Source organism: Xenopus tropicalis, chromosome 8 (genome assembly GCF_000004195.4).
Source record: "Xenopus tropicalis strain Nigerian chromosome 8, UCB_Xtro_10.0, whole genome shotgun sequence".
Classification (NCBI taxonomy): domain Eukaryota; kingdom Metazoa; phylum Chordata; class Amphibia; order Anura; family Pipidae; genus Xenopus; species Xenopus tropicalis.
This window is the reverse complement of record NC_030684.2, coordinates 75,132,897-75,145,444: the sequence shown is the minus strand read 5'-3', so window position 1 is coordinate 75,145,444 and position 12,548 is coordinate 75,132,897. Positions and strand designations below refer to the sequence as shown.

The 12,548-nt window shown below is 39.1% G+C and overlaps 2 protein-coding genes across 3 annotated transcripts in view; one reads left to right on the top strand and one right to left on the bottom strand.

Moving 5' to 3' along the window:
- Positions 1 to 630, bottom strand: part of cchcr1 (coiled-coil alpha-helical rod protein 1) — a 44,694-nt gene extending 44,064 nt beyond the window's left edge. Inside the window, exon 1 of one of the 2 annotated variants that reach the window (XM_012967979.3) lies at positions 250 to 630. The gene's annotated coding sequence lies outside the window, so the exon portion shown is untranslated. 2 annotated transcript variants of the gene reach the window in all.
- Positions 631 to 753: 123 nt separating this feature from the next.
- On the top strand, positions 754 to 7,642 carry tcf19 (transcription factor 19). Its single transcript, XM_002939458.5, has 3 exons — positions 754 to 1,600; positions 3,250 to 3,823; positions 4,379 to 7,642. Exons 1-3 carry the CDS (start codon positions 1,318 to 1,320, stop codon positions 4,599 to 4,601), a joined length of 1,080 nt encoding a protein of 359 aa, XP_002939504.1. The 5' UTR covers positions 754 to 1,317; the 3' UTR covers positions 4,602 to 7,642.
- The last annotated feature ends 4,906 nt before the right edge of the window (positions 7,643 to 12,548 follow it).

Below are 12,548 nucleotides of genomic sequence, written 5' to 3'. Positions count from 1 at the left end.
TTAAATGATTTCACTTCTATTCAGGTACTTTTCTTTTATATTGCACTCTCTCATTCAATCAACTGCTGGTGGCTAGTGTAAACAGGTGCCTAGTAACCATATTGCTGCCGACATTTCAAACTGGACAGCTGCTAAATACAAAACTTACAAATAAAAAGACCTGCATATTTTCTCAGAATTTTCCACTCTAAAACATAAGTTCATGTAAAAAATCTTGGCGTCACTGGCAAACATTTGTGTTTTGCTTACCTGCTACTACTGAGTGAATATAGGCTTGAAGTCTCTATTTCCCAACAGATCTTAATAACAATCTCGCCACTCAAGAGCATACATCTATGGATAGCATGGTAATAACAACCCGACCCATGACTGTGATGGAACTATAATACATTCCTCTGTACGCTTTCCCTTCTGCGATCAACAAATTTCGCGGCTTTAAGCCCGGGAACCAATCCCCTATCCTACTGCAGCCGTATAACTAACACCATTCCAAACAGAACTACAACAAATCCTTCCTCCTGGCAACCTTCTTTTACCCACTCACTGTTCGTATTTGTTTGTTTCCAATAAAGTTAAGCAAGATATATTTGCGTAGCTGCTATCCAATCATAAGCACAGAGGAAACTAAGCCGCCAATCATAGAAGACACGAAGTCTCTTTCGCGAGAGTTTGGCTGGTAAAAAAAAACAGGCGCGGAGAGCTCTTAACCAATCAGTATAAAGTGAGTAAAACTGTTGTCGGCTAGGTACAGTGTTTTTTTGCCAGACAGTTCGTTTGTAGGCGTGGTTACAAGGAGGTGGGTGTCAACCTATGGGCGATAACGCGCCAAATTTCAAAGGCGCGCTTCCTTCCTCTGATTTCCCGCCGTGGTCCCGGTCAGAGTTGGGCTCAGCTGGTAGCGGCGGCTCGGTGGGAACCGTGACGTCACGCACTCAGTCTCCCCCGCTATATTGCGACTCCCATGGGAAGTAATTGCTAGGGGGAGATTTGTGCATGAAGAGTACATCTACTGTAATAGTGTGGGATGCAAACTATATTGAGGTCTGCAGTGTTAGGTTAGGCAGCCTTAGTCGGTCTAGTTTCTGTTCTGTACAAGGGCATTGTGTTGCTGATAGAATTAGGTGAGATGGTTCTTCTGTGCGAGGTTTAGGGCTGCTATTAAGTATTAGTGTGCTGCACTGCGACAAAGAGCTCCACCTAAACTTATAAATAAAATCTATATATTTAGACTAGCAGGGACAGTATTTCATTGTGGGTAAGGGACTCCATTAAGGTAGTGGGAAAAAGGTGGGTTGGTCAGAAAATTGGCAGGCTGCCATGGTAGGGTCAGAAGTTGTGCTTACACAGGTACAGCCCTGTTTCCAGCTTTTGCGCATGGGCTCAAGCCCAGGACAGTCAAGCATAAATGCAAATAGCACAGCGTCCAGAGATTTGTATACTTTCCTGCCAGACTCGCCATGCTGCATCTACCGACTGGGAGCCCAGCATGATTTATGTGATGTCCCCCTCCCTGGAAAACCTGCTGTCCATGCAAAAATACATGCAGAGCGGGAGCTCTCAGGAGACTGGAAGGTTAACTTGGAAAGCTGCACTCACTTTGGTAAGTTTGTAGCCAAATAGTTCAGGATATGTAGAGATTTCATCACTCTTATCTGGTGAACAACTATTTCTTAGGTATGCCCAGGCTCTCTTTGTTTTGGGCTCATTGTACTCCACCTATCGCCCTTTATGTTTGTTATCCCAAGCCAATGCTCACACACCCTACTTAGCTGTGTTGGTAACCCTGTGAAACATACAGCGCTGCTCACAAGCCCACAGAGTGCTCTCATTCTCAAAGCTTTTATTTCCCCTGCCATAACTGTAAAGCTGGCCATACACGCACCGATAATATCGCACGGAACCTTGGTGCATGTATGGCAACTCGGCAAGGTGACCAATATGGCAGAAGGCTGCAGATATTGGTCGACTCGCTGATTGGGCGCCATTGAAGGCAAAACCTTCATGGCTGAATCGGCAGAAGGAGGTAGAAATCCTATTGTTTCTACCTCCATATCTGACGATTTAGCCCTGAACGTCAGTGGAGGGTTGGAAGGATCTTTCATGCGACCAAAGGTCACATGAAATATCGAAAATCGTCACGTGTGTGGCCAGCTTTAGACACTGCCCTAAACAGACAGCTTCTTAAGAAAATGATTCCCCTTTTTGTGGCAGTAGTGGGCCTGTATTCAAAGCTTAAGGTCCCCATACACAGGCCGATTCTAGCTGCCGATATCGGTCCCTTAGACCGATTCGGCAGCTAATCGGCCCGTGTATGGGCACTACCGACGGGCCTGCCCAACTGATATCTGGCCTGAAATCGCCAGATATCGATTGGGCAGGTTAAAAAATCTAGTCTGATTGGGGACCGCATTGGCTCGTTGATGCGGTCCCCGGACTGACTTTGCCTATACTTGCCGTTATAATTCAATCGTTTGGCCCCAGGGCCAAACGATCGAGTTAGCCTGGATTCTCCCGATATTGCCCCCCCGTAGGTGGGGGATATCGGGAGAAGATCTGCTCGCTTGGCAACATCGCCAAGCGAGCGGATCTGAAGGTGTACGGGCACTTTAAGAGAGGTGCTGGATCTCTAGAGCAGAAAGAGCCCTGTTCCATCCTCACTGCCACAAAAGAACACTTTTTACAATGTATGGTATATTAAATAATGGGTGATGTGCTTGGCTAAAGTTTGAGGGAAAACAAGGAAAGGCAATGTCATGGCTATATGGACTGCCATAAAATGAAACAGTGTGGGCATGTGATTAATAACATGAGGAAATGTCAGTGTAGGTAAGGGACAGCTATAGAATGGTTGGTGAGATGCTGCAAGTTGTTATAGTTGTGTTTTACAGTGGGCAGACTGAATGATGTGTGTGTGTTTTGAGGGACCGTAGTCATGAAGTTAGCAATGGAGATAGAGCTAACTGAAGTTACTTCATTTAAGGTACATATGCATTCTGCAGAAGTATATGCTTGCATCTGACAGTGGTAGGGATTGATATTTTTGTTGCTGTATGCCTACTGGAATACAGATTTCCACTTAATATCCATATCTTCATCATTAGAATGTTGAATTGATTATCCAGGTACAGTATAGAAACTAGTTTCTTACTGGAGATCCAGCAATTCAACCGCAAACAATCACTTTTCTTACTCTTCTGCCATTACTGCAATGCTTTTATTAAGGTACATTCCCTTTGTGTCCTCAAACAGGTATATACATAAATGATGTTCATCTTTTGCAAGGACAGAGAATGGAACTTTCAGATGGTGACCTCCTCCGCTTCCAAGAAAAATCAGATGTTTCGCCATGTCAGTCATCTTCCCCTGACACGTACTTCCTTTTCCAGCGTGTTAGAGTGCGTCCATTGGACTTTTCCGCTATCACTTCCCCACGTGCTCGATCCTCTTTTCCTGGTTTTACCCCAGTTTTAGCCACACAGAGACTTAGTGGAGGGCGAGGCGGGTCACCTCACTATACTACTGGAGCCACTGTTATTCTGAACTCCATTGGCAGCATTAGTAAAATGAAGCGTGAAAGGATGCAGGGCATTGGGCTCATGGGAGGAGCAGTGGAACTGACCAAACCATCCACGCCTGATCTTCCTTTACCCTCTCGGACTGGAGTTGAAAGGAGACACAGCCGAAGAAAAGCACAGCATCAAGTACTTTGTGAACTAGAAGAGGATGAAGAAGATGGACAGGTAGAAGTAGGAGAAATGAAGAAGAGGAAAAGAGGAAGAAGGAAAGAAGAGAGGAAAATGGTTAATCATGAGCAGACTGGAAGGTATTAAGAATTGTTATCAACATAAAATTGTGATTTCACCAAGGAAACTGGCTTGTTTTAAGTAATTTCTCTAACTGTTCAAAATTGTCGGATTCTAGCTACCATTATCCCATATGTTATTACTCTTGCACCCTGCAGTATGTACCTTATGGAATAACTTCCATGCTTTCCATGGTATTGGTTGAGCTGCATCAGTAAAAGGGCTTGTCTGTCATCTTTAAACATGTTAAGGTTGCCATAGATGGTATTCTTTTACACCAAAACATTACCAATTTCAGGACCATCTGATAATCTTTTAATTATCATAAAGTTAATGGTAACCTTATGAATTGTAAATGTTATGATCCAATTATACTGTCCTAGAAATTGATCAGGTGACATGATTTTAAAAATATTCATATTCATGCAATTTAAATTTATAAAGCAAAACCTTGGTGCAATAGCGGCATAACACAAGTTAAAAACCAGTACATTTGTATTTGTTGGTAGAAAACATGGAGAATATCATTAAGTGCATTTTCAATACAATTTTTTTTTTCTCTCTTCCCCTCTAAGGAAACCACGTGGACGCCCAAGGAAGCACCCCATCCCTCCTTCTGTAGTGTCCCAGACAGTGTCCAATGCAGAGCCTTGTGCATGGCGTTCATGCTGCCTTCCACAGGAAGAAACAGTCAGCTGGGTTCAATGTGATCACTGTGATTCATGGTATCATGTTGTGTGTATCGGCCGAAGTCTGACCTCCCTGCAAGACACAGACTTCCACTGTGGCTGCACGTAGCCGTTGAGGGACCTAATTTTTGCCTATTTTCTTTTAGGATGTAATTTTGTGTTTTTTTTTGTTTTTTGTTTTTTTTTCTCCCCTTTCTTGCCATACCAATTTCTTTCTCCCTGTCTTGCAAGGTAAAATACACCTTAGCATTATCTTCAGTCTAAAGTTCTTTTCTTCCCTTTTTGAAACGGTTTGATGCAGCTATTCATGTATTTGTAACTTTTCTTCAACAAATAATTTACCATGTGGGACTTTTTGCAGTTGCTTGGCATTCCTGCACTAGGTAATGTGTATCAGTTTATTTTACATCGATACATATTTTTTTCTGATTTGCTCGTTATCTTGGCAGCTAAGTGCTATGACTTGCTAGACATTCTTAGTGCTGCTGCAGGTAGTGGTGCTCACATTGGGTCATTTCTTGTGGACATTGAAGGAATGAGCCCTAAAACACTTAATTTTGTCTTGGGGCATTTCGAGGAAAGCATTTCTGAGATTCAGTTAAAAGGAGGAAAAAGATTTTTCATATCATGAAAGAAAAAAGTATAAAAAGCCTTTATTTCAGTACTACAGCATCCTGTTCATATTTGTCTCACAAGGAAATTGCTTTTAACCAGAAAGCGTTTCATATCAGTCACACACTAGGGCCTTGCTGTTAACAGGTGCAAGATCTGTTGCAACCCCTTTCCCAAGGGCATTTCTGTTTACTAGAGCATTATAATATACCATCTCACAAAAGTTAGTTAAAAGGTTGTAAACCCAAAGAAAATGCTTTGCATGATGAAAGCGTATGCAGCTCTAAGGAACATTATTAAAAAGTGATATGTATTTGCAAATGTTATTGCTGTTTGTAGGAGTATGTCTCATTTTGTATTCTCTGCACTACTGGCTGACTACATGTACCAGTGTTGAAATGCTTTCCTTCAGCCAAGACTCTGCTCCCAAAGTACCTTGCACCTCAACTTAATGTACCCTGATTTTAAGTTTTCCCTCATTTTCTACAGTATATTAATTACAACAACCAGCAGTGCAGGGTACAGCAAAGACAGACATAGGGGCACATTCATCAATGCACGATTGAGTCTTAATACTAAAAATTCGGAGTTTTAGAACTGTGCCTATTTCCTGCGACTTTTTACATTAATTTGCCTGACTTTTTCATACTTTGTGCCAATTTGTACGACAAAATCGTATTTGTCGCAATGAGTACGAAACTTTTTGAATTCATTCAAGCTTCCTTATCATGGCTTTCTTTGGGCCAGGTTGGAGCTGCAGAGTGCCATTGAGTCCTATGGGAGGCTTCCAAAACATGCACAGAAGTCAGTTTTTTGCACCTTTTACGATCGTTCGGATACGAAAATTTTGTAACTTTCGGATCGTACCACAATATTTTCGTATGACCACGATCCCAAATTTTCTTACACTCGCAATCAGAAAATATCGGATTAAATCCGAATTTTTTGTATCATGCTTCTTAATGTCTGAAATTCGTACAAATGTGCCCCATTGAGTTTACACATTTTCAGCAATATTTACTTTGTGTTTTATATTTATAATTGCAGTTAACTGTGATTAACATGCATGTTAAGGAAAATCATAGCATTGTGCAAAGTGGGGTCCTATCTGAAGGAAAGCTGTCATTTCAGTATTGCCATTGGTACATGTAGTCAACCAGCAGTGCAAGAATTGGCAAATGATACTACTTTCAACAGCGTGCATTTACAAAATGCATAAACATCACATAATTTATTTTGTATTAGGTGCTTATGATTACATTTGCTTGCAAGATGTAATCATAAATGTTGTAAATGATATTATTTCCCCTTAGTTTGCTTATTTATATACTGTTTTCTAGACAGGTAGTATGCATTTAAGTTAACATTTTCTTTCATTTTTGTCACTCGTCTTTAGTAATTCTCTTTGGCACAGTACCAAAACTAAAAAAAGGGGATGTTCAGTAAGAGAATAGCCTGTTTACATACAAAATACTATTAGTTTCCCCCCCCCCCTCCTGCTCAGGTAAGTGTCTGATTTTATTATTTGGAACTTGAACTTTTCACCCTGGTATAAGACTAAGAAGTAAGTAATGGACATAAGAAAACTGCTTCACCATCATCCTTTCCCATAATATTTTTTTCCTTACGCAGCATGATAGCATACATAACTTTCAATATTTTTTTTTTTTTTTAGTAACGCAAAATTTGATTTTTCCTAAATTGAGGGGGTGGGACAGGAGCACACTTTACAACTGAAATTTTCCCTTTACTCTGTTCCATGGTATTAGTGTACTCTGTAGGCCACTGCGCCTAACACTGCAGCAAACACAGTTTGGTACTAACAACAGCATTCAAATTATTTTGTATCATGTTTCCCAGGATTCCAGGTTTATTTGGAAAAGCATGTACAGGTACGGGACCTGTTATCCAGAATGTTTGGGACCCGGGGTTTTCCGGATAAGGGATCTTCCCGTAATTTGGATCTCTGTAACTTGTCTGCTAAAAATCATTTAAATATTGAATAAACCCAATAGGCTTGTTTTGTCTCTTAGAGGGATTAATTATATCTTAGTTGGGGTCAAGTACAAGGTTCTGTTTTATTTCAGAGAAAAAGGAAATTATTTTTAAAAATTTCAATTATTTCCTTATTAATAGTCTATGGGAGATGGCCTTTCTGTAATTCAGAACTTTCTGGATAACGGATCACATAAGGGATCCCGTACCGGTACCATAAATCTCACACTAGCTAAGCAGGGCAACTACATATGTTTTATCCTAAGAAGATAAGTTTAAAAGTTGCTGTTAGGTACGAGAGTGCTTTTACATAACCTATTTTCAGGCTTGTAGATAAAGATGGTTGCAACTTCCCTACAATTATATTCTTATAGGGTATTTGCAGTTTTCCCATTAACGGTGGAGAATATGGAGATATATTTAAAGTTAAGAAACTAGCATTCTGCACAATGGCAATTCTGATAGATTGTGTAATTAGGTTAACACAGTTCTATGGCTACTGTAATGTGCCATGATTTTCTGATAGCCAGTAAGTAGAGTACACTGGATAGTTAAAATCTTTGCTTATTCCAATCTGTTGCACTGGTTCACCTCGGCTCGAATCACCACTCGCAAAACAGTAATCGTTTTGCAATATTAATGGGGGTATATATCATGTTTTTGACTTTTTTTTTCTATGTGATCATGTATGTATGTAAATGCAAGACCCTAATCAAAACTGTGCTAAAAATAAATGTTAGCCTCTAAAAACGACAGCTTTATCATTCACCAAAAGCACAGTAGGATGTGGGTAACCAGTCACAGCTCAAACATGTAGGGGCTGATTTACTTACCCACGAACGGGTCGAAATGAGTCCGATTGCGTTTTTTTCGTAATGATCGGTATTTTGCGATTTTTTTCGTATGTTTTGCGATTTTTTCGGATTCTTTACGAATTTTTCGTTACCAATACGATTTTTGCGTAAAAACGCGAGTTTTTCGTATCCATTACGAAAGTTGCGTAAAAAGTTGCACATTTTTCGTAGCGTTAAAACTTAAAAGGTGCAAAGTTTCGCGCAAGTTTTAACGCTACGAAAAATGCGCAACTTTTTACGCAACTTTCGTAATGGATACGAAAAACTCGCGTTTTTACGCAAAAATCGTATTGGTAACGAAAAATTCGTAAAGAATCCGAAAAAATCGCAAAACATACGAAAAAATCGCAAAATGTTCGTTTTCAAGTCGGAACTTTTCCAATTCGGGTCGGATTCGTGGGTTAGTAAATCAGCCCCGTAGTGTAGTTCCCAGTCAACTTTGCAAACCTGCTGTTGTTGTGGCTGTCTGCCCAATAACCAGATGGAGATTGGCTGACCTGCTATAATACACAATGCTTAGTGCTGCTGGCTCTAAGCAGCACAATATGAAACTTTTAAAACATGTATAATGCAAATGCTTGCTCTTGGCACTATATATATATATTTCCTCTAAATAATGGATATTGCAAAATGATAGCACCTTAAATAAAAAAACAAAAAAAACTTTAATATGCACAGTATTGTTGTTTTGTGACATGAAAATGCTTTTCTCCTACAAGCATCCAAATGTAAATTAAGAATCTGTATCCACGATAATTCAATGACAAATTACAAATGTAGTGTAACATGGATGTTTTGTAATGTGTTTTATATATAAAAGATCCTCAATAAACTCAAAGCACTATTTTACCTACTTTGTCTGCCACTTGTGTGTGCTAAGGACAGAACATAAATCTTAAATCAGATGTATACTTTCAGTCAGTAGTGAAACTTTTTAAATCTGTGTGGCAATAATACATTTCTGGTGAGAGTTGATCCTTTTCTCTTTCAATTTAAAACATAAAGTTGCTTAAAGTATGTTCTGGTCATAAAATCTAGTTCTGCCTAGTAAATTGGGTTGGGTGTTAGCCAGGTACTGAGTGATCTCACATGCAGCTCTTTATTTAGTACATCAGATCTGACTGTATTTAGGGGGATCTTTAAATTGATTATAATAATCTGTGATTATTCTTGAAAAGATAATGGTATCCATTAGGTTTTGTGATCTACATATGTGTGATCTACTGTTAAATTTGAATACTACTTTCTATGCAGGCATCTCCTTTTCATATCTAATCTCATTCATACTACTTGTGGTTTATAGGGTAATTTGGACCCTAGTAACCAGATAGGTGCTGAAATGCTATACTAGCGCGTTGCTCAACAAAAACCACACAAAGTAGAGGAATTCCAAACTGTCTAAAATAGAATACCATCTACATCATGCTAAAAGTTCTTTTAAAGGTGGGCAACCCCTTTAAAAACAATTTACAATTAAATTACTTTCTCGTTTAAATTATGTCTGACACAAACTATTTCAGATTACAGGATCATGCAGATTTGTTAGCTGACAGTTTAGAATACACCTGGGGGCTCATTTATTAACACTGGAAAATGTACCAGTAACCAAAAGCAACTAGCTGCAGTTAGATTGGAATAATACATCTTCATTTTTAAAGTTTGGTACCATGGGCAGATTTACCCAGTGTTTATAAATGGCCCCCACCCTAATCTCCACATTTACAAACCAGATATAAATGGTGTTATTGCATCAGGTAGTACCATTACCTTGGGCCTAGTTGGATTTCTGTTATCTGCTGTATATCTGCCTCTGTACTAGGCCTACTGACTTTATTTAGGCACGTGAACAGCATGATCCAGAACTTTTTCATTGTAGTAAAAGGTATAAAGTTTCTGCTGTTTGTATCCTGCTAAAAACTTCTACAGTTGAAGAAAAAGTATGTGAACCCTTTGGAATTACATGGATTTCTGCACAAATTGGTCATAAAATGTGATCTGATCACATCTGAATAGAAAATCACAGTGCTTAAACTAATACCACACAAATAATTAAAGGTTTCCATGTTTTTATTGAACACACCATGTAAACATTCACAGTGCAGGTGGAAAAAGTATGTGAACCCCTAGACTAATGACATCTCCAAGAGCTAATTGGAGTGAAGTGTCAGCCAACTGGAGCCCAATCAATGAGCCCTTATAAAAACACACCAGTTTTGGGTTTGTTTTTCCCAAGAATGCACTCGCACAAAAGAGCTCTTAGAAGACCTATGATTAAGAATTGTTGACTTGCATAAAGCTGGAAAGGGTTATAAAAGTATCTCCAAAAGCCTTGCTGTTCATCAGTCCACGGTAAGACTAATTGTTTATAAATGGAGAAAGTTCAGCACTGCTGCTACTCTCCCTAGGAGTGGCCGTCCTGTAAAGATGACTGCAAGAGCACAGCGCAGAATGCTCAATGAGGTGAAGAAGAATCCTAGAGTGTCAGCTAAAGACTTTACAAAAGTGTCTGGCATCTGCTAACATCCCTGTTAGCGAATCTACGATACGTAAAACACTAAACAAGAATGGATTTCATGGGAGGATACCACAGAGGAAGCCACTGCTGTCCAAAAAAAACATTGCTGCACGTTTAAAGTTTGCAAAAGAGCACCTGGATGTTCCACAGCAGTACTGGCAAAATATTGGTGGTCAGATGAAACCAAAGTTGAGTTGTTTGGAAGAAACACACAACACTATGGGGCTGATTTACTAATCCACGAATCCGAATGAGAAAAATTCGGATTGGAAAACGAACATTTTGCGACTTTTTTTGTATTTTTTTCGTCGCTGTTACGACTTGCGTGAATTGTGCTCCGTACGTTGTTTGGCAGATAAGGTTACTCTCTGCAGAAGCGGCATGTGCTTGGTCCCGCTTCACAATTTTGCAGGGTTTTTTTGTTTGTTTGTTTTTCATTTTGCACACTTATCTACACCTATATACACTCATATACACACTTACACACTGTCACACAACTTTTACACATGTATACACTTTTTTTAAATTTTTTTTTTTTTTTACTACTTTTGTTTTTAGTTTCTTTTCCCTAAAAACTGTTTTGTGGTTGTATTGCATTTTTATCCCTGTATTAGTGTTCCTGATCTGTTTTTAGCATAGCTTTGCCATGTGTAACTTTGGTGTAGAAAAATGACTTCACCTATTTTGAATTCATCAGAAAATATATGGTTTTCTGGGGGTCTCTGTATAGTTAGGAGGTGTTACGGCACATAATACGCTGTCAAGGGGCTCTGTGTGCAAAAGCTGAGTTGGCAGGTGAGAAATCCATATGCGCTTTTTTTATTTTGGTGTCAGTACATACCACAGACTTTGGTATATCTATGCATATTGGACATCAAACTGTTCAGTAGACCTTAGGTGTTCCTATTAGGGGTGATTTGCCTTTGTATGCAAGACATTGTGTGAGATAAATGCGTCAAATTGCAACATTTTTATGCAATTTTCTGAAATGTCATAAAAACCACTAATTTAGGAAAGATTTGCAAATTGGTACTTTGATGTAGAAAGGACTCTTTACCCATGTTTGATTTGTCAGAATGTGTACTTTACAAAAATATATGGTTTTCAGTGTTTTTCTGTACAGTTAGAGGGTCTTACGGCATATAATACATGGTCATTGGGCTTTTTTTTGCAAAAATTGAGTTGGCAGCTGAGAAAATTCCTATGCACTATTTTCATTTGGGTGCCTCTGTACACCACATACTTTGGTAAATCTTTGCATATTGGGCATGATATGTGGGAGATAAGATGCTGGAAACTGGAAGCTTTGAGAGGATTTTTGGAAATGTTATCAAAATTGCCAAATTTAGGAAAGCTTTACAGCTTGGTACTTTGGAGTAGAAAGACATGGGTACCCATTTTAGATTCGGGGGAATGTGTACTTTCCAAAAATATATTACTTTCTCGGGGGGGGGGATGTACATTTTACTAGCATTATCCCACATATAATGATGTAAATGTGTTGATTTTGCAGAAGCTGAAATGACAGATCATATGGGTGTATGTTCACATTGGGGCCCCTACATGCTACATACTTAAGTAAACCTATACATATTGGGTATCAAACTGTTCAGTGGACCCCTGGCATTCATATTTCGGGTGTTTTATCTGGTTACTTTATGACCTGTAGGAGATAAGATACTATAGACTGGAAGCTTTGAAGCGATTTTTAAAAAATTTCACAAATTTTGATAAAAACCAATAACTTTAGGAAAGCATTGCAGCTGGGTAGTTTGGAGTAGACAGACAGTTCTACCTATTCTGGATTCCCGAGAATCCCCAGAATCTGTTCTTTCTAAAAATGTATAATTTTCTGGGATAAACCTTCTGTTAGTGGAATTTTTGGCCTTGAAATCTAAAGTATTCAGCTTTCTGGAGCAGTGCTTTGGAAATTTGGTAGTGTACTGCAGGGAGTTTTTGACCTATACAAGTGAGAAATCTCCATATATATATTTGGTATTGGCACGTACAGGAGACATGGGACTTTCTAAATCAGTTGTATTTTCATGCATAAACTCATTTTTGTTTCTGGTGTATGTGT

Excerpts from the sequence above, each read along its gene's own strand:
- tcf19 (XM_002939458.5), top strand. The coding sequence starts at position 1,318 with ATGGTAGGGTCAGAAGTTGTGCTTACACAGGTACAGCCCTGTTTCCAG. Across the intron at positions 1,601-3,249 it reads GGAAAGCTGCACTCACTTTG|GTATATACATAAATGATGTT; the intron begins GTAAGTTTGTAG and ends GTCCTCAAACAG. Across the intron at positions 3,824-4,378 it reads AATCATGAGCAGACTGGAAG|GAAACCACGTGGACGCCCAA; the intron begins GTATTAAGAATT and ends TTCCCCTCTAAG.